At 45.8% G+C, this 27,883-nt stretch overlaps 1 protein-coding gene across 8 annotated transcripts in view; it reads left to right on the top strand.

Moving 5' to 3' along the window:
* LOC121280429 (LIM domain-binding protein 2) overlaps positions 1-27,883 on the top strand; it is a 330,324-nt gene that overhangs the window by 214,997 nt on the left and 87,444 nt on the right. For all 8 annotated transcript variants that reach the window (XM_041192706.1, XM_041192886.1, XM_041192969.1 and 5 more), the window contains exon 3: positions 15,759-15,931. In XM_041192706.1, coding sequence (XP_041048640.1) covers positions 15,759-15,931 — 173 coding nt within the window. The remainder of the gene's footprint in view (positions 1-15,758; positions 15,932-27,883) is intronic.

The following is a 27,883-nucleotide window of genomic DNA, read 5'->3' as shown; positions in this document are numbered from 1 at the left end:
GTCCAGGAAAGAGCTGAAATATAAGCTGGTTTAAGGTGTGTGTGTGGGGGGCGGAGAGATAGAGAGACTGAGAGGTGGAGGGGGGGGTGTGGTTGTAGGGACAAACAAGCAGTGATAGAAGCAGATCATCAAAAGATGTCAACGACAATAGTACAATAGAACACATAGGTGTTAAAGTTAAAGTTGGTGATATTATCTAAATGAATGTGCTAATTAAGAATGGATGGTAAGGCACTCAAGGTATAGCTCTAGTGGGGTTTTTTTTATATAATGGAAATAGGTGGGAAAAGGAAAATCTTTATAATTTATTGGGAAAAAAAAAGGAAGGGGGAAACAGAAAGGGGGTGGGGATGGGGGAGAGAGCTCACGACCTAAAGTTGTTGAATTCAATATTCAGTCCGGAAGGCTGTAAAGTCCCTAGTCAGAAGATGAGGTGTTGTTCCTCCAGTTTGCGATGGGCTTCACTGGAACAATGCAGCAAGCCAAGGACAGACATGTGGGCAAGAGAGCAGTGTGGAGTGTTAAAATGGCAAGCGACAGGGAGGTTTGGGTCATTCTTGCGGACAGACCGCAGGTGTTCTGCAAAGCGATCGCCCAGTTTACGTTTGGTCTCTCCAATGTAGAGGAGACCACATTGGGAGCAACGAATGCAGTAGACTAAGTTGGGGGAAATGCAAGTGAAATGCTGCTTCACTTGAAAGGAGTGTTTGGGTCCTTGGACGGTGAGGAGAGAGGAAGTGAAGGGGCAGGTATTGCATCTTTTGCGTGGGCATGGGGTTGTGCCATAGGAGGGGGTTGAGGAGTAGGGGGTGATGGAGGAGTGGACCAGGGTGTCCCGGAGGGAGCGATCCCTACGGCATGCCGATAAGGGGGGTGAAGGGAAGATGTGTTTGGTGGTGGCATCATGCTGGAGTTGGCGGAAATGGCGGAGGATGATCCTTTGAATGCGGAGGCTGGTGGGGTGATAAGTGAGGACAAGGGGGACCCTATCATGTTTCTGGGAGGGAGGAGAAGGCGTGAGGGCGGATGCGCGGGAGATGGGCCGGACACGGTTGAGGGCCCTGTCAAGGACCGTGGGTGGAAAACCTCGGTTAAGGAAGAAGGAGGACATGTCAGAGGAACTGTTTTTGAATGTAGCATCATCGGAACAGATGCGACGGAGGCGAAGGAACTGAGAGAATGGGATGGAGTCCTTACAGGAAGCGGGGTGTGAGGAGCTGTAGTCGAGATAGCTGTGGGAGTCGGTGGGTTTGTAATGGATATTGGTGGACAGTCTATCACCAGAGATTGAGACAGAGAGGTCAAGGAAGGGAAGGGAAGTGTCAGAGATGGACCACGTGAAAATGATGGAGGGGTGGAGATTGGAAGCAAAATTAATAAATTTTTCCAAGTCCCGACGAGAGCATGAAGCGGCACCGAAGTAATCATCAATGTACCGGAGAAAGAGTTGTGGAAGGGGGCCGGAGTAGGACTGCAACAAGGAATGTTGCACATACCCCATAAAGAGACAGGCATAGCTGGGGCCCATGCGGGTACCCATAGCCACACCTTTTACTTGGAGGAAGTGAGAGGAGTTGAAGGAGAAATTGTTCAGCATGAGAACAAGTTCAGCCAGACGGAGGAGAGTAGTGGTGGATGGGGATTGTTCGGGCCTCTGTTCGAGGAAGAAGCTAAGGGCCCTCAGACCATCCTGGTGGGGGATGGAGGTGTAGAGGGATTGGACGTCCATGGTGAAGAGGAAGCGGTAGGGGCCAGGGAACTGGAAATTGTTGATGTGACGTAAGGTGTCAGAGGAATCACGGATGTAGGTGGGAAGGGACTCTCTCCGTAACTTAAATGTTTCATCCCAAGCAACATCCTGGTGAATCTCCTCTGCACCCCTCCAGTGCAATCACATCCTTCCTATAATGTGGTGGCCAGAACTGCACACAGTACTCCAGCTGTGGCCTCCCTACTTTTGTAATCTATGCCTCGATTGATAAAGGCAAGTGTCCCAAATGCCTTTTTCACCACCCCACTATCATGCCCGTCCACCTTCAGAGATCTATGGACACACGCCAAGGTCCCTTTATTCCTCAGAATTCCCTAGTGTTTTTTGAATACTTCCTTGTCAAGTTACTCCTTCCAAATTGTATCACCTCACACTTTTCAAGGTTAAATTCCATCTGCCACTTTTCTGCCCATTTGACCATCCCGTCTATATCTTCTTGAAGGAGGTGTACTGGAAGGTGATCATGTGTGCCTGCACTAGATATCCAGGGAGCTGCCGTGATTGATTCCTTCTGCAGCAGTCACATCTCCAGGAGGCTATCTCTCCTCCACAGTCTCAGCAGCTGGCTCCTAGGAGACTAGAGATACATTCTGAAGATCTGGCTGCTGACTCCCATAAGAAACCTCACTAGTCAACAGAGAGGAGATAAAACAGGGTCCACATCACCGACAGGGCCATGATAGAATAAACCATTGATTTGCTAACAATTGAAGCTCAGGTGCCTGGACATATCTGGGAGAACCCTTCAATATGCCCCATTAAGGGTCTCCAGAATGATTGTGATCTGCTATGTCCTTCACAACAGCACATTGCGGAAATGAATGGAGCTGTAAGAAGACGAAGTTGCAGAGTACAGGCACCCTCCAAAAAGGAGGAAGTGAGGAGTAAGAGAAGGAGGTTGAAAAACTAGATGTGTCCATGGTGTCTGTAGTCACACACTTGGCTGCCAAAGAAGCCTGTGATTGACTCATCCAAGCACACTTTATTTAATCTGTGCATGCAAAGCCATGTAAGAGTGCCATCAGAAACCCTGTGCACACTATCCCCCCTGCCCCCAAGACACAATTCAACTCCAACTGTCAATCAACAACCATCACATTCAAACCATTTCCTCCTCATAAAAGTGTCATACTATTCATCTTACTGTCCAGGTTGAATGGGGAATACAACAAAGTAGAGGCCATGAGAATGAAGAGTTCCATTAAAATGTTTTATTCATTGAAATAAGCATCAGCACAACTTCATTAACATTGGTATAAACACCCAAGTGAGTCCCCTTATAAAATAATACATTTTCCTTAACAGTTTCCTTTTACATGCTGCAACCTCTGTGACTTCAACCGAGGGGAGGCAGGCTGCTTATTCTCCTGTTCTGACACATGAGCTGCCCGTGGTGGTCATCCTCTGGTTTTTGCAGCCTGGGAGAGCCATGTCAAAGACAATCTGCATCTGCAGCTGTGCAGGTACAGACTTGGTCATTGGGGCAGGAGGCAGTGTGTGTGGCTCTGTCTGAAGGGGAGAGGGGAAGGAACGAAAAGTGGGTGGTGTCACCTTGAGAAGAGTTCCTCCTGCGATTATCCCTTCCTCCATCTTCTTGCTCATGGCCAACCCAGTCTTCCCTGCTAGCCAAAAGCGGGAGAGCATTTGGCTGTATGCCAATGAGGAGTTGAGCCACCAAGGCAACACTTTGCTCCATCCAGTGTAAAGTAGTAGACTGATTGAGCAAGTCATCGGTCAGGTTTGCCTGTCACATCTGATTCTTCACGGAGGTGACCACTCTTTCCAAGGTGGATGTCAGTGCGAATGCTTGAAATATCATAGTAGTCGAATTAGAGCTGTACCCCTCCAATTCTTCTGCCTCTGGAAATGCTGATAGAATGTCCCCAGAGGCTCAGCATTTATGTCCAGTTGAGCAGTGTTTTGAGGACCCTGTAGAATTCGACTGGAACTCTCCACTGCTGTCCCTGTCTCCAACACCTGCTGCTGCTCACATGTGATGTGCTCTTCACTATGTGTCAACCAAACTACCTCTACTCCAGTACCCACCAAAGTGTGTGTATCTGTGCTGGTAGAGGGAGCGCATGATTCATGTGATAGTGCATCCTCAGAGTGCTCACTTTCCTCTAAGGACTCCTCAGCCAGATCCCTCATCAGCATGCATGAAGGACCTAGAAATGCAGGTCAACCATCATTTGAAAGAGAAAGGAAAATTTTACGAATGTAAAGCTCAGCATGTGAAAAAGCCATTTGCTTCATGAAACTTGCAGCACCCATATTCAGCATGTGATTCAGTTCTGGATCTCCTCCCTCCAGTTTCTACTGGTTGATCCCTTACTTGGTAAGTTGCTAAGTCCATTCTCCCAGTCTGTCAATATTCTGCTTGGGCCACAATTTGAGAGGGTTTGGGATACAATTGCATGTGCATTAAAGATATTTTGCGCAGTTGTAGGTATGTTGGTTGGCTGTTGTGAGCAGGGATTGAAAGGTCTGTGACTGGGTAGAAAAATATTTGTTGAGGTCAGATAGGTCACCGAATAATTGAATGATTGCATAGCACTTGCTGTAGCCAGACACGTGCCATAAATAGGACTCTTTAAAGGAATTTCTGTCCTTCAAGAAAGACGGCATCCTGTGCACAGTAATGGAATTGAGAATCAGTGGCATCTTTTGCAGAGAAGATAAGTAGAGAGAAATCTAGTCATGTCAGTGAGAGTCTATTAATGTGATTGTTTCATGTTGCATGAAGGAATGGTTGCTAAGTAACAACTACTTGGCCCTTTCCAGAAAGCATGGCTGGAACTTCAATGCAAATACAAAATGCTGTATAACAAAAAAAAATCAATAGTCTATGTCCCAATTTGTGCTACAAATCTGTGAAATTTATTAATTTGGAAACTTATTTTGACATTAAACTATTTCGCATATTGTTGATTAACAAGATACACTATGTTTGGTACTGTCATTTTTTCTCCATTATTCTCATCTCTCCTAAATGTGGTAACTCATGCTGGAGGATGGTTTAACAGGCTCTTGGAGCTCTCTGCTACCTCCAATCCAAATTTAAATGGTGAAATTTGGCACACTTATTATCAGTCATGGGGGTTCAAAGCTGTGGTGGGACTAAATAATGGTAAGAAGCAGGACTCTTAATTCTTCTGAAACAAAAACAAAAAATGATGGAAAAGCTCGGCAGGTTTGACAGCATCTGTGGAAAGACATAGTTAACATATCGAGTCCTCATGACTTTTCTTCAAGCATCCGCAGTATTTTGCCTTTCTCTTAATTCTTCTGATCCCTAGCTTTGGGATATTGAGGTTAATTGTAGGTGCCCACCTGAAATGAGCTAATTTTCTGCTGATCAGAAGGTGCATACTGCATCACATGGAGGACTTGTCCATTGGTGGAGCTATGGGTGCTGACATTCAGAACTAAGGAACTGACTTGGTTATTTAAACTTTTAAAAGAATCTTTACTTCTAGCTTCTTAATCCAGTAAAGGCAAAAGAGTTATCAGTATACTAATGATATTTTGAACTGGATTTTGCAATCATTATTGAACACTACATTTGCACTTGCCCACAGACTTTCTATGAAATTTTACACAAACTTACTGAAATTTAGAGTCAGAACAGTGCACCACCCTCTACAGGGGATCTGGGACTTGTGCGAACAGAACAAGAAACTATGTATCTTTAACTAATCAGTCCAAAGAATTGTTAGTGAGCAGTAAACTGTGAGGAGGACAGTGATAAGATTTGAAGAGGACATAGATGGCTGGCGGAATGGGTGGAAAGGTAGTAGATGAATTTTAATGCAGAGAAGTGTGAAGCTATTCATTTTGATAGGAAGATCAATGAGAGGCAATATAAAATAGCGGGTACAATTCTAAAAGGCATGCAGGAACAGAGCTCTGGTGTTATATGTGCAAAATTGTTGGAGGTGGCAGGGAAAGTTGAGAAAATGGCTAAAAGGTCATATGGGATCCTAGGCTTTATTAATAGAGCCATAGAGCACAAAAACAACGAGGTTCTGATGAACCTTTGTAAAACACTAGTTCAGCCTCAACTGTGAATATTGTGTCCCATTTTGGACACCACACTTTTGGAAGGATGTGAATGTTTTAAAGAGGGTTCAGAAAAGGTTAATGAAAATTATTCTAGGGGTGAGGGACTTCAGTTACAAGGATAGATTAGAGAAGCTGGGGTTGTTCTTAGAGAAGAGAAGGTTGCAAAGAGATTAAATAGAGGTATTTAAAATAATGAGGGATCTGGACAGGTCTGTTTCCATTGGCAAAAGAACCGAGATTATCAATTTAAGGTGATTGGCAAAAGAAGCAATTGCAGCATGAGAAAAAACCTTTTTGCACAGCAACTGGTTAGGATCTGGAATGCACTACCTGAAAGTGTGGTGGAGGCAGATTCAATTGTGGCTTTCAAGAAAGAATTGTATAAGCACCTGAAATGAAAAAAACATCTCTGGGAAAAGGGTGGAGGAATAGGATGAGTAGAGTTGCTTTTGTGGCGAACTGGCACAGACACAACAGGTTGAATGGTCTCCTTCTGTGCTGTAACTATTACTAGAATATTGAATCCAATGCCAAATCAGGTATAGAAGGTGAAATAAAAAGAGGGAAAGAGAGATGAATGAAACAGAAAGAAAAATTACTTAAAAATTTTGATTTTTCAAAAAAATCCACCAATAATTAAAATCTGAAGAGCTCCACACTTGTTAATTTTCCATGCCAAAGATTGTTTGGCAAAAGTCTTGCTGTGTGCAAATGCTTGGATTGGAGCTATGAAGTTGCGTTTAATAGGAGCGATGTTATCGATACTGAATAAGCAGTCAAAATTGTTTTAAGAATTGCATTAACTCCAGAATAAAATGAAACATGAGGACACATCATAATCAAAGTCTTCCATCTATATATTATATAAAGAATACCTCCATTTAGGCTATATGATTCTATGACACGGCACTACATATAGAAGTAAAAATAGTTGAGTAACAGCTGACTAATTAGTTTTTTTGCATGGTTTATATTAACCAATGTATTGTTGGCAATGTTGTAATTTGAATCTTTGTTGATCTTGTAATCAGGATCGATGGCAATCAATAAGGTGGTTATGTTGAATTTAATCAGAGTTTATGACGGAATTTAACACATTAGTTATACAGCAAAAAATCATGACCATGACAAGTGACGAGTACCGGTCAAGGTTCAACAGGACAACTAGCGTGTGCAAGCAATTCTTTCTTTCTTCTTCTATATCTCTCCTCAGTGCCCCAAAAGTTCACAGCTTCTCAAACAACCCAAGAGTGTTATTGTGGATCTATTTTTAGGAGTTTCTCTCCCATTGACTACAGCACTGAGGCCTCCCGAAGCCCCTTACTTTATACTTTTTCAGGTGTGAACCTGGATGGATAACTGACAAGGCCTTATTGCCCTCTAGTGACTGACTTTATTTCGAATTACACAGTAAAAATTCAAGCTCTTTGTCTCAATCATGGGGTGAAACTTGCCTCTAATGTTATCCACTTCCCGTTAGCTTCTTGAGACTTCACATGTACCTTCTGTCCTTGGCCAACCAGGCCTTTACATTATCTTTCTTTATCTCACCCTATGTTGTTCCTCATGACTAGTTTTATTATTCTGTTTCATCTCATGACTAACTTCAGGGGCTCCATTGTTCATATTGGTCTGTTAACAAGCTGTTCATACTGGCTGTCCAGTCTAAGGCCAGGATTTTCTGTGCCTGCTGGCATTGGGCGTGCTCGGTGGCTTCAGCAGACATTATGTCAAGAAGGCAAAACATCAGTTTCATGACTTCATGAAACCAGTTTGTGATCATCTGCTCTGCCATCCAATGGTAGGCCACATTTCCCATCATCGGACATCAGGAACCTCACTGTAATATAGCATATCACTGTAATACAGCGTAGCATATCATTATAAGGTCAGTCCGCTGGAATCGTACCCCCCCCCCCCCAAAACCCCCACCCACCCCTGCTGGATCGTCCACCCATGTCAGTGTGACTGCATACAGACGTGTTTCACAATAGCATATGAAAGGTGAGCACTTGGTGGGCTGCACTTTAAGGGGGACTCGGAGCTGAGTACACAGTAAAGTTGCCAACTGCTTGCCCAGGTCGCCTGTTGGACTTCAAGGTTGAGGCGTGTTTGTGGGGTTGGGAGGGGGGGGCATTCAGGGGCTGCCCTGCGGCTGAGGCAACTTGTGGGGATTTGGCAAAGGTTGCTGTGCAGTTGATGGTAGCACACAAGCACGTGCGGGATGCAGGGGGTGTTGGTGTGGGCGAGGAAAGCGACCACGCATTTAGGGACTCCTTGTATAAAGTGAACATTTCTCTGTTGCTGAGACAGTTCAGATGCAGCCACATTGATGTGATTGGAGTCAGACCTCTAGCTTCTCTGCCAACTCAAGCAACGCAGAGGCATCAAAGTGCCACCAAGTGCTCCAGAGCTTTTCACCCCTTGGGCACAGACTGCAAACTAATGAGTGTTTTAGTGGACTGCAGAACAATTGGACAACTGGGCACATTGTACAATTTCCTTGCTAAAGCTGGCAGTGGAGCAGTCACTGGTGGAGGCACTCACAGCCCCTTGCAATGTCATCATCCTGGTGCAGACCAGTCTCCCCATGGTTCAAGCTAACAGTGCAGCCTCGCAGTGCGGGTTAGGAGAATGCCTGCGCCTGAGCTGAGAGCAGAGTATACAGTCCAACGGCAAAGCTGCTGCCAGTTGGTCAGGTGGAGTGGGGCAGAGGTGGGTAGGGTTTCAGGCAGCCATGCAGCTCATTAAATTCTGGCCATCCAAGTGACGGCCAGCACTCTCCAGGATGCGTTAAGGGGCCTTCAGACTTAAGCAAGAGCGGTTCATAGTATCCATGCTAACGCACATGTCTCTCTCTTTCACCCTACAAGAGGAGTACATCAGGACCATGGAGCCTGGTGACCTAGCTATATGCCTCGTGGCTTACAGTGAGCGAAGACGATGTAGAAGAGAGCGACTGAGGCCGCCAGGCTGCGCAAAGGGAGGAGCAGCACCCTCTGGAAGAAGGGGCGGCTGGGACTCCCGCACACGCTGCTGAAGAGCTACAGTGACCTGTTACAGGTTGGCGCCTAGCTAGACCCAAGGTCTATAGATGCCGCCTTTAATTTCTGCAGATGACTGAGAACCAGTGTCACCAAAGACTGCGTATGTCTTGGGAACTTGTTCGTCAAACCTTTCAGCTGCTGCAGGATTTGGTGCCATGAGGACATAGAGGGCACCAACTTCCATTGGCTGTAAAAGGGACCGCAGAGCTTAATTTCTACGCCAGCGGTTCCTTTCAGGGCTCCACGGCTGACCTCGGAGGAATATCACAAGCCTCCACCCACAAACACATCCATGAGGTCACGGATGCCATCTTCAAGGGGGGCACACAACTTTGTGCATTCGCCCGGGGCCAGAAAAGCAAGAGGAATTGGATTTGACTAGATCTCGGCTTTCCCACAGGTGCAGGGTGCCATCGGCTGCACTCTTCATCGCAACTGGCGGTCAAACACATCAACCGCAAGGGCTTCCATTCGCTGAATGTGCAGCTGGTGTGCAACCCTCACAATTGCATCCTGCAGGTCTGCGCAAGGTTTCCAGGGAGTGTGCATGACACCCACATTCTCAGTTGGTCACAGATCCGTACTGTTTTCTAGGGTCCACAGAAGCTGCAGGGATGGATCCTTGGGGACAAGGGCTACCTGCAGAGGATGTAGCTGATGACACTTGTGTGGTGGCCTCAGACTGCAGCAGTGTGAAGGTATAACAAGGCTCATGCTGCAACTCGTAACTTGGTGGAGCAGACCATCGGGATGCGAAGATGAGGTTCCGGTCACTGGACCGGTCTGGTGGAGTCTTACAATATAGTCCATAGACAGTGTCAATCATCATCGTCATGTGCTGTGCCCTTTATAACTTGGCGCCGCAGCAGGGAAGGGAGCTGGCTTTGGAGGAGATGGAGGTCTCCTCTGATGAGGAGGACGCTAACAGTGATTGGAGTGAGGAGGTCCTTGCAGGCGACGATGATGGGATTGAGGCCCTTGAACTGGCCAGGCAAGGCAGACAGTCTCAGGAGGCCTTCATAGCTGATAGATTTGTGGAGGATTTTAATGACATGCAGATCAGAGACACCATAGATCCTCACATTGCATCTGTGAAAGTTTGACCTATCTGGCTTATGGCTCTGTGATAATGCTCCTGTCATGGAGGCACAGTGGAGGTCCTAATAGTCGCTCGACTGCAAGAGGATGATGATGACATGCAGTGAAGACATGCCATAGATCTTACATAGCCTCTGAGAATTTCTGACTCCTGTCTGGCCGAGGGCAGCTCACTTGCGCTCTGTGATCAGGGTCATATCATGGAGATGCAGCCATGAAACTTTAAAAGCATCTGTGCCTTCAGCACCTGACCCCTTCAGGAGCTGGAGCACAGCATCACTGGTCACAGATGCTGAAGAGATGGGGGAGGGGGGGGGGGCCAGCCCCACATTAAAGGTGCTGAGAGCACACAGAGAGAATGAGGGAACTCTGTGACGCCTGCCCACAACATTCTGGCAGCAATGACAAGCACCATCGAGGTGCAGGCATCAGTAATATGTCCAGGGAGCGTGAGGCTGGACCATCAATTTGGTCTGAAGGCTGCACAAAGCTCAGGGAAGAAGCCCTGGACTTTATCCTATGCAGAAAGGTTTCAAATCTGAGTGACATGAACACTGCTCATCAGAACAAGGAGCCATAAACGGGGAGATGTTCTTGGGAGTTTATTGACAATTGTGAACATTATGTACAAGTGATTAGCACCCCTGCCAAGGCTGTGCAGCTACATCTTTTTAACCTTCCTAACCCTGCTACTACGTCTTGGTGCTTACCGGCCATCCACAGTGGAGGTGGAGACAGCCTGCTGACTGCTATGCCCTATCTGTGATGACCTTGGTGAGCGTCCTCTGGAGGGCCCTGGCTTGCTTTTCAGGTCCTGCTGTGTGGCAGTAGCACCCACCTCGACCTGTGGAGCTGGAGCTGCTGAGGTCACAGGAAGAGGGGATACAGATGGGCTGGATGCTCCAGGAGTCACCTGGATAGATGGCCCCGCAGAGAGGGTACACCAGCTGATCCTCCTCCCAATGGATGCCCAAGGGCCCCTTGCTGTCTCCTTGAGGAGAAGGGGTAGTTAGAGTGAGATCGAGCTGCCCTGCACCCTTCCTGCTTACACACTGTTGGAGGACAACTGTGGTATCAGCGATGGAGTTGAGCCCGTGCAGCAGTGCAGGAGTGACATCCTGAACTAAGGTCTCCATGGCAGCCACCATCCTACCAGTGTTGACCTCAGTGTGTTGGCATGCCAGGGCTATCATCTCAGTCTGAAGGTGAACAGACTCCTCCATTGTGCCTTGCAGTCTGAGGAGTGCAGCGGTCATCCCTTCCTGATGTTCCCGAGCTTCCCTTTGCAGCTCCAGCAACTGTGACATGACCGAGTGCAGAGACTGGTCATCTGACTCAGACTCAGCAAATATCTGGCCTCCAGTAGTCCTCCGAGTGCCGGACACCTGGAAAGTCCCTATTGCCACCTGCTGTGGATCAGACAGTGCAATGTGCTCAACAGATTGTGATCCCGAGGCTACTGTAAAGCCAGTTCCCACCGAGATGTGTGTTTCTGTGCTTGTGGAGGGTGTGAGTGAGCGCTGTGACGGGACTTCAGGGAGGGTTCCTTCAAATTCCTCATCACAGGTTTCTTCAGGGCTTGATTGGAGGCTCTGGGTCATGGACTCTGTCGGCTGTTTCCTAGATGTGCCTGCAGAAGCAAGGAGAGATAATTAGTGCAACGCAGTGGCCTGTGAAACAGGACATATCACTCACAGGATGGTTATTTGATGGATGCTGCACTGCTGGATCTTCACTTGGTTGAGCATGCCGACCTCACCATCAGCACACGAATAGTCCAGATTGGTGCCGGTCAGCTGGATGCTCTGCTTCAAAGTTCGTGAGGACCTTGATTTCAGGCATCCCAGCACCGGTCTGTGACCTCTCCCTCTTGTTGTGTGCCAGCTTGTCCGGCATGAGTATAGTTGGAGCGAGTGTAAGCAGGATGCCTGCCAGGCCAGATGATCAGTATGCCTGGCATGTGTGGGTGGTGAGTGGTCCCATGGACGGCATGAGATAAATGATGAGTGTGAGAGAGTGAATGGTGATGTCCCTTGATCGGCAGTAAGTGAGAGCCCTGTGGATGTGTGATGGGTTTATGAGTGCGTGAGTTGAAAGTGATGAGAAGAGTGACTTACCCTGATGCAACGGTGGAGATCATTCATCCTCTTGCGGCATTGGGCAGCTGTCCTCTTTTGAAGGATGTTGGCACTGACCACTGCTGCCACCGCCTGCCAAGCATGGTTCATGATGCTGCTGCCCATTCCTACGGCCAGACCTGGGGTAGAGGACATCATGGCAGGCCTCCACGGTGTCTAAAAGGCGTTCCCGTGATGCGCCATTAAACCGGGGGCGACAGTCTTTTTGCCTTTGTGGACATCTTCCCTGCAGTAGCCCTGGGCTGGAAGCACTGAGATGTGTGTGCACGGCTGGACTTTAAATATGGTGCCTGGCGTGATGAAGTGGCAAGATGATGGCATGATGGGCGAGCAAGAGCCCGCCCACCATGGAAACGGCGTGCTCTCAGGAATGCATAATTAATGCGGTGGATTTGGGACAATATGGCATGAAAAGTTGCCATTGCGGCTGTCGGGTAAAAAGTTGTTCTGCCTGCTCTCAACCACAGTTAGTGCAAATGTGGGATGATTCTGCACTATGTCATTTAATTCCCTATCAGGCAATTGGGGCTATCAAGTTGTTCACTAAAGTAACTCCTATTCTTCTTACACATACTAATTAACGTAAGTATTTCAGCAATCATCTTAATTAAGCAAAGTTGAATGAAAAGCCCAACACAGTTTTTTAGTATGGTTATTTGTTTTAGGTATTTAGCAAATGAGGACCATTTAAATCAGTTGGCTAGATGGCTAATGTGTGGATCAGTTTAATGCCAACAGCACAGGGTTTGATCCCCATTCCAGCTGAGGTGGTCTCATGGCCTGCCTCCTTGCCATACTTGTAATAAAAAAAATCATGTCACTCTGCCATGTTTCAATAAGTACTCGCCAAGGGCCTGCATTCAGGCAGAGAACTCAAGAAGTAGATCTATATGTTGCTCTCATACTTTTGTAGAGGCCTCATTCGAGCATGAGTCCCTTTTTCGGCTAGCTGCAGCTATCGTCACCTGAGAATAATCATTGCAGTGGAACAAAACCTTAAGCAGTTTCCAGTAAAATAAAACTTGTGGCATCAATCTATTCCTTTATATATTTCAAGCTTATGTGCACAAATGTATTCAATATTTACACTAAGCATATTGCTAATTTCTGACAACAGACAATTACTGATGGTATAAAAGTAGGCCTAAATGGAGGAGTGATAACAGTTATAATCTGAAGGTGGAAAGCTGCATTTTCTGAAAATTCAAAACAGGACAGCAAGAGAAAACCTGACTGAAAGTAATTTATCAGTACCTCACAAGAATCATTAAATTTCTATCATAGTTTAGTCAGTGATAGGTTTTTACTCAGCTTTCGCGTTTTAAAACTCTTATTTGCAGAATCATTCCTAAGCAGGATTGGAAATCATTTGGCAATATCTGCAAAAGAATACAAATCTGAAAATATAGAGGTCAAAAATTTGCATTAGTGATAAACATGAAACTGCCAGTGTTTGATGTCATTACTCCTCTGAAACTGACGGAAACTTCTGGGGCCTGCACATACCCTGTTACACATAGAAAACCATAAGTTTCTGTCAGTGATTCCGTGCTTTTCAATAGGATGTGTTGTTAACTTCCCTGTAGTCTGTAGTCAAATAGATATCACTGAACTGACAAGAACGTGCCCTTTTACACTATATTTGTCACTGTACAAATAAAAAGTTGCACCTTGTGAAATAAGATGCAATTAGGTTTTTAACACTGTACTAAGTTCATAATTATTGCTGGGAAAGCTCTCTATCCCTGAAAAACTAATTTTACATTTGTAGAATGGCAAATTTCTCCATTATGATTAACATCTATAGATTTTTAAAGTATTTTTTTAAAAGTTTTTTATGATATTTCAACTTCCACATTAATCCTATGTGTATGTCCCAATCATTTATTTAGTCTTTGCAAAATTTAATTAAAAATGAAGGATAATCAGTGCATTTACTTATGGATTTGTTGTCTGTGAGAATACCTCAATGTGATTGGCTGCTTTCCCAACTTTACTGCATCGCTGTTGTTGGATGTCTGGACATTCCCTTGGTGCTAGATTCAAAACAATCATAGGGGAAGGGGTAACCCTTGCCACACAGATTGCTAGATCTTTGCTGGCAGCTTTCTTTGAGGTCAGCTGCAAGTGCCATCGCTTTGTTGCAGGCCACAAAATATGGTTTCTACAGTGGTAGGTGACAACAAATATTCAATATGCAAGGTTTGTAATGGATAGAATTTGACATTGAACCATTTGTTTGAGTACACAGCAAGAATAGTTCCATAGGCTAACTGCAGTTGCTAACTAATCCGTGCCACATTATATTTAATAATTGAAAAGTTGAGGTTGAAGAATCTTGGCCCATGTGCAGAACATCCCCAAGTCTGAAAAGAGGAAAAGAGAAGATGGGGTAAATGAGGCACAGGAGATGAAGCTGGGCAAGGCAGAAATATAAGTGGGGATGTGTAAAAGAATGTTTTACAGCAAAATAAATTAGTATCCCAGATGTCCGGAGGTCAATAGTTAATAGGCAAGAACTGCCAACTTTGTGTAGCCTCATCATTATTCTGCGGCAAGACAGAATGACAGGGCAAAGATGATGATCCTGGTAGTGACTCATTCTTGAAGAAACATGCTGTACGTGTCTCTCTATTTGAAAGAAAAGACAAAAGCTTCAGTAACCAAGTTTTGCCCCTTGTTAAATTATACTACAGGGGACCATTGTGCTGATGTGCTTACATACATATGATCCTGTATTGTTAATAATCCTTTACATGTGTGAAAGACTCATGAGCCATGGATGATCTGTATGATCTTTCTCTGTAAAGCTTACGGAATGGTAAAATGTTCTCTGGAAAACCTCTCATCATGTAGAACATTCAGTAGCAGTAGCCTCCAGTCAGAAATATAAATCATAGAGCATTACTACACTGTTGTAAAACAGAAGAACTTATCCTCATATGAGCTGACCCAACTTTAATCCTTGCCTACCACAATGTTGGAAAACATCCCTTCCTGTTAACATTTGCTACATTTGTTACATTCATGGTACCCAAAATGATGATGATTACGGAAATTGCTATGGGTTAAAACTTTCAATAGGGAGAAGAAATGGAAAACGATGTATTCTTAAAAGCTGGTCTTTAGAAGAATGTTCACAATTCATTCCATTGTTGGGATTCAGTCGACTATGAACTCTGCTACGATCTGTGACATTGTTTGACCCTATTGTTAATACCTATTTGTAGCTATTTTTTCTTTTTTGTGTGTTGAGATTCGGCCAAGATCTCATAGTAAGGTGATAATCACCTCTCATTCCAAGAGTATAGTAAGTTTTGACATTTGCATAATATAAAAAAGTAAGTAATCAGAGCAAATAATAATTGAAATTAATAGAACTTCAATGTTTTAAATAAAGTCATACTGCAAAATGAAGGGCAAATATTACACCTTCATGTATTATTTTATAATTTGAAACCAAGATGACTTATGTATTGCTTTTACTGAGAGATTTTTATGCAGATAGGCATAATATGCCAGTGTCATACATTTTTTAAAGCCTAGCTGATATATATTGTATTTTGAAAATATGAAAGCAATCAAGGACTAAGGGAATCCATACTTATTCTCTTCTCTTTGTGATTTTCTCTTGCACAGCTATTGGAAGAACCCTTATTCCTCGATATTTCAGTACAATCTTTGAGGGGGGAGTTACAGATCTTTACTATGTTCTTAAACACCCGAAGGAATCCTACCACAATTCATCTATCACTCTAGACTGTGATCAGTGTACTATGGTCACCCAGCACGGCAAACCCATGTTTACAAAGGTAAGAGAAAGAAGGAAAATGTCAAGAGGAGGTAGGAAAAACAAGGTATTATATAAAGGATGATGAATTATAAAAAATTAACCATCCAGAATATCCTGCGTGAATTGTCATTTCAGGTATTAATGTGGTATGCTGAGGAGGTCACACTGAATTTATATTGAACTAGATAATCCATGTCGTTGTGCAGTGGTAGCAGGAAAACAAAATTTAATTAAATCATGGCTGATCCACACTTCAACTTCATTTACCAAACGTTGCTGTGTATCCAAACAACTTAGAAACAAACATGAAGATAGAGTTTTCTAGGCTGATTTTTCCGGCATAATTTGCCCAAAATTGGTCAAGTAACCGCAAAAGATCAAGGAATTTCAATCGCGTTACCTACATGCAAATAGAGTTTCTGCAATTTTTGCACTGGTTTAAAAAACATTGCATTGGCAGCCCAGACCCACTAACAAAACTGGCCACACCCCAGGTCAAATTGATCTTTGTGTTTTTTTGATAATTGTACCTGTTTTCAGAGCCTCTTAAAATTAAGCTTTTTTTTAAGGCACAAGGCCATTAATAGCACCTTTTAAAACAAACTGACAATTGTACACCAATATAATGAGAAAATGGTTCTGTGCAATTTCTTAAGTAATTTTCATTTAGTTAAAGTGAGGTTACACACAGATGGTGACTGGATGCTCTTTTTCTTGTGATAAACATATTTTTGGTTGTATTAATAAAACTGCACTCTGAAAGATACCAGGGAATATTTTTTAATATAAGGGGTGAAAAAACAGTTAACTACTAAAATACTGCAGATCTCCCTGGCTGATGGAAGAGTTTATGTCTGTGATTGTGCAAATGAGTTTGAGTGGAAACCTGAACCAGAACGTCACTTTGGAAAACTGGCACAATTTTTAGCGCACTTACCCTTCGGATTGCCGGTTGTGCTTAAAAGTAGAAATTTGACCCTCATGCTCTTGGCATGAGCAGAAAATATTTTCTTCCCAAGCTGAATTAGATGGTTGGTGGGGGGAGGGGGGCTGAGGGGTTGGTTGGGGGGGCTTGTTCCTAGGCCTCTGCGCTTCCTGCTGTTTAACAGGCCATGAAGTAATGCAAGGGAAAGGGAGGATTACTTCAGCCTAATTATTTTCTACTTATTCCTGTGGAAAGTTCCAGCAAAGCCTTGCTGTACAGCAAACATTTTTTTTGTTTTGAGCGGCAGATGCTGGCATAAAATTTCTAAATGGAAAAATCAAACCAAAAGATGTGAAGGTGAATAGTGGAATCTTGCATGTAGGAAAGTACATGTCTGCTCAGTCCCAAAAAATGAATGCTTCTTGATTGCCGACTCCTTGAAATATCTATCCAATTCGCCCTTAAAATTTTCCACATTCTCTGCTCTGCTTCCAATTTACAAACTTCATTTCACATGTTCACTACTCTGCATAAATTAATTAAATCTTCAATTCCCTGTGTGCCTTCCTTTTTCTAAGCTGGAGATGTGCCCCAGGCTCTAGAGTTTGTGGCAACTTTGAATATATTATTGGGGTTAAATTTCCCTATTCCCTTAAGCATCCTGAATGTTTGAATATTATTTTTTGAGACTCATTCTCTCCTTATATCTCAAGTGATTTAAATTAGGTATTAGCTTGGCTATAATGCTTTTTAAAAAATGTTACCCTTTTCTTCCCTAAAACCCTGATTAACTCTGCCCACATCTGTATGGTCAAGGAAAGCAGGTCAGTCTAACTTCTTAGAAAACCACCAAAACCGAGCCAAGAGAAAGTGATTATGTTTAAAATGTCCAGCCACTGCTATGAAGAGCAATTACTTTTTGCACAAGTATGCAATATCTTTGCATTCGTTTTTAGTATTTTTGGACTCTAGAAATATATCCACTTGGTAAGATGTTTTAAAATGTGCTATTTTATGCTAAATAGCTAGATTGTGTTATTTTATATCCTACTGCTTTACATGGGCATCCCATTAAAGCTGACATAAGATAAAATCATTAAGTAATCCTGTTAATTGTTTGAAAAATGTCACAATATTTTCACATCGTTACCAAACACACCACATTCTGAAAATCAAGAAATGTTTGTTTTTGTACATGTTCTTCACTAACATAATGATCATGAAACTTTTCTTGTTACAACTGTTGGTTGAATAAAAGAACGTGTAGCACTCGCATTGGGTTCTCAGTAAATGTATGACATGATGCGGCCCCAAAACAATATCAAACAGAAGATGACAACTTCAGTTGCTGCTCTGTGTGAGCTAGCTGATTGGAGCAAGGACACAAGTTAGGAGATGAGCTTTTGCCTCAGTATCCCTGGGCTAAAGAGAGGAAAGCTTAGCGGGCTTTGCACTGCTGAACATAATTCTGCAACTGCTGCTGAAAACTGTGTGCGGGTACAGGCATTGGTTGAGAAGACCAGCTAATTCAACACATTAAATCCAGGACTCGTTTGCTCTGTGTATGGCTTGGCACCATGGCAGGCAGTGTCAAAGGGAACACTTTTTATCTTGTTCTGCACACAATCAGACTGATCAAATAAATTATCGTTGCCTTTTTGGTAGATAAAAGTCAACATAATTTTTAAAAATCTGGCTACATCCTTAATTTTGATGTGTTTTCTGTGCATTAGTTCTATAGAAATATCATTTTCACAAATAGTCAAGAGCCTTTTTAAAATATTTTGTGGCTGTTTGGAGGAAAGTTTAAAGGAATGTTGCAAGTTGAACCTGTAAATTTTACAAGGCAGTCCTTATCAGAGATAGTAACAAATGCACCGTTCGCATAATTTTCTCTTTGCTACTAAAATAGACAGTGTAAGAATAATGTTTTGCTGATTTTAAGTAACAATTTTAATTAATCATTTTAAAATCAATCTTTGGTTATTTTTGGGCATAGAATAATAGAATTGCATAGCTTCAAAGGTGCTTGTTATGTATTTAAATTATTGATGACTATCCTTTCTTCATCTTCAGGTGAGAAAACTGTACTACCTAAATTATTTATCATTCATGCTTAAAATGCTGCATGCTTAAAGTGCCACAAAGTGGCATTCACTAATTCCATTGATATTGGTTGTGTGCCTCTCACTGTGGAGGGCATGATATGTGGAACTGATTTTTCACAAATATAGAAAGTGTTGTTTCCCCTTATCAATTGAAATGATGGAATGTATTTATGAATTATGTTCTTGTTACAAACTATGAGAAAATAAGAACTAGAAATTGTAACAATTCACACCAAATAATTAGTTTAATATAATAATCACTACTTCATTGTTTAAACAATAATGTTTGCAAGGCTCCCCCGTTAAGCCCTGCTATTAAGTATTTCAGTGGATTGCATGCCAAAGCCACCACTAATCTTTTGATCAGTGTCACTGAGATCTGTGTCAATTTGTTTACTATTTCCAGCACCTATTCGGCAGAATTGTCCGTGCCCGCTGGTGTTGGGTGTGTTCGGTGGCTTGAGCGGACAATGTGGCGAGAAGACCAAAAATCAGTTTCATGACATCATGAAACCAGTCTGCGATCGTCCACAGAGCCCATCAATGGCAGCCCACGTTTGCCGCCATTGGACGTTGGGAACTTCATTGTAATACATCTGCATATCATTATAAGGCCAGCCCACCGGAAACCTTCCCTTCCCGCTGGTGCACTTGGCCACCTACGCTGATGTGTTTCACAACAGCAGATAAAAGGTGTGCACTTGGCGGGCTGCACTTTGAGGGGAACTCGGAGGTGAGCACACAGTAACATTGTGCAGGGCTCGCCTAGGCTGCCTTTGGATTTCAAGCTTGAGGCCTGTTGGAGGCATGGGGGCAAGGACTGCCCTACGGTTGAAGGTAGCGGGGTTGGGTGGAAGGAAGCGGCCATGCATTAGGGAAACCTTGTATAGAGTGACCATTCCTCTGTAGCTGAGACTCTTCAGACACGGCCACATTAACATGTGAGGAGTCAGGACTCCAACTTACCTGCCCACTCAAGCAACCCAGAGGCATCAAAGTGCCACCAAGTGCTTCAGAACTTTTCATCCCTTGGGCACAGACTGCAAACTAATGAGCATTTTAGTGGATTGCAGAATAGTTGGACGACTGGGCATATTGTACAATCTGCTCACTAAAGCTGGCCATGGAGCAGTCACTGGTGGAGGTGCTCACAGCCCCTTGTAATGTTTTCATCCCATTTTGGACCTGTCTCCCCCATGGTTCAAGCTAATAGCGCAGCCTTGCAGTGTGGGTTAAGAGAATGCCTGCGCCTGAGCTGAAAGCACAGCATGCAGTCCAGTGGGCAAAGATGCCTCCAATTGATCAGGTGGAGTGGGGCGAAACTGGCTGGGGTTTCAGACAGACATGCAGTGCACTCAACGCTTGCCATTTAAGTGGTGGCCAGCACTCTCCGGGATACGTTTAGGGGCTTTCAGACTTAACCAAAAGACATTCTTAGTATGCCCAAGCTAACTCAGGAGTCTCTCTCTTTCATGTTGCAGGAGGAGTACATCGAGAGCATGGAGTGTGGTGAACTAGCTGTTTGCCTCATGGCGTACAGGGCGTGGAGACAACAGAGAAGAGACTGACAGAGGTGCCTGTCTGGGCAGAGGGAGGAGCAACACCCCCTGGAAGAAGGGGTGGCTGGGGCTCCCGCAGACACTGCTGAAGAGCCACAGTGAGCCATCATTGGTTAGTGCCTGACTAGACCCAGGGTCTGTAGACACCGGCTTTCATTCCTGTAGACGACCGAGAACCAGTGTCGCTAAAAACTGCACATGTCTATGGAACTGGTCGGTCACATCTGCCAGCTACTGTAGGATCTGATGCCAAGGGGACATGGAGGGCATCCACTGCAAAAGCGGCTGCACAAGTTATGGCGATGCTTAATTTCATCCTTTCAGGGCTCCACAGGTGACCTCTGTGGGATATCACAAGCCTCCATCCACAATTGCATCCATGAGGTCATGGTTGCCATATTTGTGAGGGCACATAACTTTGTGCATTTTGCCCTGGACCAAGAGATCCAGGATGCAAGAGCGATTGAATTTGCCCAGACCCCGGGTTCCCCACAGGTGCAGGGTGCCATCAGCTGTACTCACATGGTGCTTAGACCTCTGGTCGCAACAAGCGGTCAACTATGTCAACCACAAGGGCTTCCATTCGCTGAATGTGCAGCTGGTGTGCAACCACCACAAATGTATCCTGCAGGTCTGCGCATGGTTTCCAGGGAGTGTCCATGACTTCTACATTCTCAGTCAGTCACAGATCCCTGACGTCATCCAGGGTCCATAGAGGCTTCAGCGTTGGCTCCTTGGGGACAAGGGCTACCCACAGAGGCCGTGCCTGATGATATGCATGCGGCAGCCTCAGACTGCAACAGAGCGACGATATAATGTGGCTTATGCTGTAACTTGCACCTTGGTGGAGCAGACCATTGGGAAGCTGCAGATGAGGTTCCAGTGTGTGGACTGGCCTGGTGGAGCCCTGCAATATAGTCCACAGAGAATGTCACGCACCATCATCGCTTGCTGCGCCCTTCACAGCCTGGTGCTGCAATGGAGAGAGGAGCTGGCTGACGAACAGATGGAGGAGCTGGAGGTCTCCGCTGATTAGAAGGACATCGATGGTGATGAAGGTGATAAGATCCTTGAAAGTGATGATGACGGTGATGAGGCCCTTGCACTGGCCAGACAAGTTGGCGCACTCGGGAGGCCCTCATAGCTGCTAGATTTGTGGAAGATGATGATGACATGCAGTGAGGTGACCCCATAGTTCCTCACATTGCATCTATGAACGTTTAACTCCAGTCTGGTTTCTGGCAATGCACATACATACCCTCTGTGAGAATGCTCCTGTCATGGAGGCTCAGCGGCAGCCCTGATAGTTGCTTGATCGCAGGAGGATGATGACAACATGCAGTGAGGACACTCCATAGACCTTCACGTAGCCTCTGAGAATGTCTGACTCCTGTCTGGCCGAGGGCAGCTCACCTACGCTCTGTGATCAGAGTCAAATCATGGAGATGCAGTCTTGAAACTTTAAAAGCACTTGATCCTTTGTCTGCCTTCAGCACCTGAGCCCTTCAGGAGCACAGCGTCACTGGTCACAGATGCTGAAGAGATGGCCCTACCTTAAAGGTGCTGGGAGCACACAGAGAGAATGAGGGAACTCTGTGATGCCTGTCCACTACATTCTGGTAGCAATGACCAGCACTGGCAAGGTGCAGGGGTCAGTAATGTGTCCAGGGTGTGTGAGGCCGGACCATCACTTTGGTCTGAAGGCTGCACAAAGCAAAGGGAAGAGGCCCTAGACTTTATGTTGTGCAGAAAGGTTTCACATCTGAGTGACACGAACACTGTTCATCAGAACAAGGAGCCATAGGCAGGGTGACAATCTGGGGTGCTTATTTACAATAGTGAACAGGATGTACAAGTGATTAACACCTGTGCCCAGGCTGTGCAACTATATCTTCTTAATGGAGTTGGTGCGTCGCGCGTCTGTGAGTGTCCAAGTCGCAGCCGATGCCATCCAAGACCTGAGAACGGTCGTGCTCGGACCCGATGTAATTTTGGGTCTTGAGGTGGCCCAGGTGCGCGGTGGTCTTCCGTCTGAACGTTCCCCTGTTCGGACGGAATTCCACATTGGCCCCAAGCCCCGAACCCTCCCTCGGGTGCTGGTGCCCTGCAATATGAGCCGCCTTGGGGACATGCCCTCTGTGCCTTTTGGCACGGCAAAGAGGAGCTTTTTGTACGGACTGCTGCTGCACACCTTCCATTTTCTCGCCCTTGTCCGCCGCCCGGACACGCCCTGGCGTGCCTTGTTGCCGTCCGGCGGCAGAGGCCCCCGATGGGAGTCCCTCTATGGAGGTATCCTCCCCCTTTCTATCGGGGACCTGGGTTGGAGGGTGTTGCATGCAGCAGTCCCCTATAATAGGAGAATGCATAGGTTCACAGACTCTCAGGACACATGCCCTTTTTGTGGTCTTGTGGAGTCTGTGGACCATGCATATATAGGGTGTGCTAGGCTGCTCTCCCTTTTTATTTATTTGAATAACCTTTTATTGATGTTTTGTTTGCACTTCAGCCCCCACGCTCCTGATCTATGGGCACCCGGTGTGGAAGGGGGTCGGGAAGGAGGAGGACCTCCTCGTGAACCTGCTCCTGGGCCTGGCCAAGTTGGCCATTAACAGGTCCAGGCAGCGGGCGATCGACGGGGGAGTCCCGCCCGATTGTTTGTCCCTCTTCCGCGGTTACGTTCGCGGCCAGATGTCCCTGGAGAGGGAGCACGTGGTGTCTGCTGGCACTCTCGAGGCCTTCTGTGCCCGGTGGGCACCGCGGGGACTGGGATGTTTTGTTGACCCCTTTAATCACATTTTGATTTAAAGTTTGTAAGTTTCCTTTAAACTTTGTTCTTGGTTTTACAGCTGACCTGAATTAGGGGCTGTGCCTGATTTATTCCAATTTTGTTAATTTGCTTTTATTGGTTTTAACTCAAAAGAGTTACATCTTCTTAATGGAGTTGGCGCATCGTGCTTCTGTGAGTGTCCAGGTCGCAGCCGATGCCATCCAAGACCTGAGAACGGTCGTGCTCGGACCCGATGTAATTTTGGGTCTTGAGGTGGCCCAGGTGCGCGGTGGTCTTCCGTCTGAACGTTCCCCTGTTCGGACGGAATTCCACATTGGCCCCAAGCCCCGAACACTCCCTCGGGTGCTGGCGTCCCGCAATATGAGCCGCCTCGGGGACATGCCCTCTGTGCCATTTGGCACGGCAAAGAGGAGCTTTTTGTACGGACTGCTGCTGCACACCTTCCATTTTCTCACCCTTGTCCGCCGCCCGGACACGTCCTGGCGTGCCTTGTTGCCGTCTGGCGGCGGAGGCCCCCGATGGGAGGCCCTCTACGGAGGTGTTCTCCCCCTTTCTGTCGGAGACCTGGGTTAGAGGGTGTTGCATGCAGCAGTCCCCTATAATCGTAGGATGCATAGGTTCACGGACTCCCAGGACACATGCCCTTTTTGCGGTCTTGTGGAGTCTGTGGACCATGCTTATATAGGGTGTTGTAGGCTGCACTCCCTTTTTAGTTACTTGAAAAACCTTTTACTGATGTTTTGTTTGCACTTCAGCCCCACGCTCCTGATTTATGGACACCCGGTGCGGAAGAGGGTCGGGAAGGAGGAGGACCTCCTTGTGAACCTGCTCCTGGGCCTGGCCAAGTTGGCCATTAACAGGTCCAGGCAGCGGGCGATCTACGAGGGAGTCCCGCCCGATTGTTTATCCCTCTTCCGCGGCTACGTTCGCGGCCAGATGTCCCTGGAGAGGGAGCACGGGGTGTCTGCTGGCACTCTCGAGGCCTTCCGTGCCCGGTAGGCACCGCGGGGACTGGGGTGTTTTGTTGACCCCTTTAATCACATTTTGATTTAAAGTTTGTAAGTTTCCTTTAAACTTTGTTGTTGGTTTTACAGCTGACCTGAATTAGGGGCTGTGTCTGATTTATCCCAATTTTGTTAATTTGGTTTAATTGGTTTTAACTCGAAAGAGTTACATCTTCTTAATCTTCCTAAACATCTTGGTGCTCCCTGGACATCCACAGTGGATTTGAAGGCAGCCTGCTGACTGCTACACCGTGTCTGTGATGACCTTGGTGGGCATCCTCTAGAGGGCCGAGACCTGGAGGGCCCCGGCCTGCTTTCGGGGTCCTGCTGTGTGGCATTGTCACCCACTTCGGCCTGTGGAGTTGGAGCTGCTGAGGTCACAGGAAGAGGTGATTTGGATGGGCCGGACACTCCTGAAATCACCTGGGTGGATAGCCCTGAGGTGTGCAGCTGCTGTTCCTTCCCCCTTTGGGCACCCAAAGGGGGGCCCCTGGGTGGCTCCTTGACCAGTAGGGGTAGCTGGAGTGAGCTTGAGCTGCCCCGCACCCCTCTCGCATACAAACTGTTGGAGGCTAACTATGGCGTTGGCAATGGAGTTTGGCCCGTGCAGACCCAGGTCTCTATGGTGGCCGCCATCCTACCAGTGTTGACCTTGGTGCGTTGGCATGTCAGTGCTAACACCTCAGCCTGAAGGCGATGGATTCCTCCACTGTGCCTTGAAATCTGAGGAGTGCAGCTGACATCCCTTCCTGATGTTCCTGAACTTGCCTTTTCAGCTCCAGCAAGTGTGACATGACTGAGTCCAGGCGCTTGTCATCTGGCTCGGACTCAGAAAATTTTTGGCCTCCAGCAGTCGCAGTCCTCTGAGTGCCAGACACCAGGGAAGGCCCTGCCTCTGCCTGCTGTGGATCTGACAGTGCAATGTGCTCACCAAATTGTGATTCTGAGGCTACTGTAAAGCTAGGTCCCACCAAGGTATGTGTCTCTGCGCTGGTGGAGGGTGTGGGTGAGCGCTGTGATGGGTCTTCAAGGAGGGTTTCAGTGGACTCCTCCTTTGAGCGTCCCTCAGGGCTTGATTGGGGGTCTTGGACCCTCTTGCCAGTTTACCAGATATGCCTGCGAAAGCAAGGAGAGATAATTAGTGCCTGGCAGTGGCTGTGAAACGGGACACATCCCTCACAGCATGGTTGTCTGATGGATGTTGCATTCCTGGATCGTCGCTTGGTTGAGCACCGCCGACCTCACTATCAGCACAGGAACAGCCCTGTTTTCAACGTCTGTGAGAACCTTGCTTTCAGGCATTCCTCCACCAGTCTGTGACCTCTCTCTCTTCTTGTGTGCCAGCCTGTCCTGCATGAATAGAGATGGAGAGTGTGTAAGCGGGACGCCCGCCAAGCCAGATGATAAGTATGCCTGACGTGTGGATGGTGAGTGGTCCCATGGATGGGGAAAAGGACAATGAAGACGTGTGAGAGAGTGAATGGTGATGCCCCTTAAACCTGCAGTGAGTGAGGGCCCTGTGGATGTGTGAAGGGTTTATGAGTGTGTGAGTTGAGAGTGATGAAAAGATAACTTACCCTGGCAAAACAGATGAGACCATTCATCCTGTAGTGACACTGGGTGGCAGTCCTCTTTTGCAGGACATTGGTGCTGACCACCGCTGCTGCTGCCTCCCATGCTGGATTGGTGGTGCAACTGCCCATCCTGCAGCCAGAGCAAGAGCAGAGGTCACCACAGCGGGTCTCCACAGCATTTAAAGGTTCTTGAGGGACGTGTCACTGAAGCCGGGGGCTGCAGCCTTTTTGCTTGTCTTTCGTGCAGCAGTCCTGAGCTGGAAGCATTCAGAGGTGTGCTTGGAGCTGCACTTTACATGTGGCGCTAGGCGTGATGAAGCAGCGAGGTGATGGCGTGGCGGGCGAATTAGAGCCCACCCACCATGGAAACGGCATGTTTCCCAGGAATACATAATTAATGTGGCAGGTTTGGGATGATATGGTGTGATAAGTCGCCATTGTGGCCGGCAGCCCTCTACCACACTTAGTGCACACTTAGTGCAAATCTGGGACGATTCCGCACACTATTTCACTGACATTCTCCACAACGATAAATAAGTTGATTGGTAAGACCCAATAAATGAAAGCAACTTATTCTTGTATTCATTCATGGGATAAGGGCATCACGGGCAAGACCAGCATATATTGCCTGTCACTAATTGCCGTTGAGGTAAGCCATCTTCTTGCACTGTTGCAGTCCAGAATGACAAACGTATAGGCACCTCCATTATGCTGTTAGGTAGGGAGTTCCAGGATTTTGACCCAATGATGATGAAAGAGCTGCAACAATATATTTCCAGGCCAGGGTGTTGTGGGATTTGGAGGGGTTTGGTGGTAGTGTGTTCCCACGCGCCTGCTGTCCTTCGCCTTTAACATAGTGGACATTGTGGATTTTGGATGTTAATTAATCCACATCTAAATGGGTTTCAATTCTCAGTTTAGCAATCTTGAGTTATATTGTAAACTAAGGATCACAGTTTTGTGCACAAGTTTAGATGTATGAAAATGTTTTTATTACAGGGCCTGCAATATGGTGTGCATGTGCACTAATCTATTGTTCCTCTTTCCTTCCCTGCATTACAAGTTTTCAGGGTCGATAATTCTGCAAAAGTACTCTATGATAGTTAAGCACATCCTTGCAATTGGCAAAGAACAGCCAGCAGACAGGTCACACTGAGCTGCCCTCAAAAGATCTATGAGAGCATATGAAACTGGTTAATTTAGAGGCTTGGGCAACCTAAGAAAGTTTTCAATGCAGTGTGGAGACTCTTAGGAATGCAAACAATACAGTCCACACTTCTTAAAATAATTAAAAAAGAACTGGGCATTTTTACAGTGAAATATGGCATAATATTTAAAATGTTTGGACTCAGAGGTAAGAGCAATTTAGATTTAAGCTCCCCCATTAGGAATGTGACTAAAGGTGCTGCCCAGGGCTGCATCAAGTCATACAGATTAGAAGATCCCAGCTTTGAGTCCCCATCTGTATGAAATTAGCTATCTCAGTTGCGGTGATATAAATTAGGCAAAAGTCCCTGGATCAAGGAAGGGAAAATTAACCTTTATCCCCACATGCAATTCTTAACCAGTGTCCACTGCAGGAAAGTGTGAATGTATGAACAGAATCAGATTCAGCTATGAATCCATGCATCAATCGGGCCTCACACATGTGGAATGGCTACTTAGGTGAGGTACTAAAGGGCTACCGGTTACTTGTGGAATTATTCCTCCAGAAACAGCATCTTCAGGGAAGGATGGGTGAAAATAGACAAAAATAAATACATTTAACCATAATTCATCAGTTCTTTATTTAGAACGGGAGAAAAACAAGGTAGTAGAATCCATTCAGTGCCCTTTCACATCTAGTATCTCTGCTTGGATCCAGCCCAGATTGATGAAAATTAAGTCTTCTACTTCTTGAATATAAATTTCCGATGTGGAATGGGTTCAAACAGTCTCACCTCTTTTAGAGTTTGTAAATCCAAGACACAAACTGTCCCTCATTAACATGAGCTTGGCCATCTCAGAGAGCCC

The sequence above is a fragment of the Carcharodon carcharias genome, chromosome 1, assembly GCF_017639515.1.
Source record: "Carcharodon carcharias isolate sCarCar2 chromosome 1, sCarCar2.pri, whole genome shotgun sequence".
In the NCBI taxonomy this organism is placed as follows: domain Eukaryota; kingdom Metazoa; phylum Chordata; class Chondrichthyes; order Lamniformes; family Lamnidae; genus Carcharodon; species Carcharodon carcharias.
The sequence above is the reverse complement of the archived record's forward strand: the minus strand, read 5'-3'. Positions and strand labels throughout refer to the sequence as shown.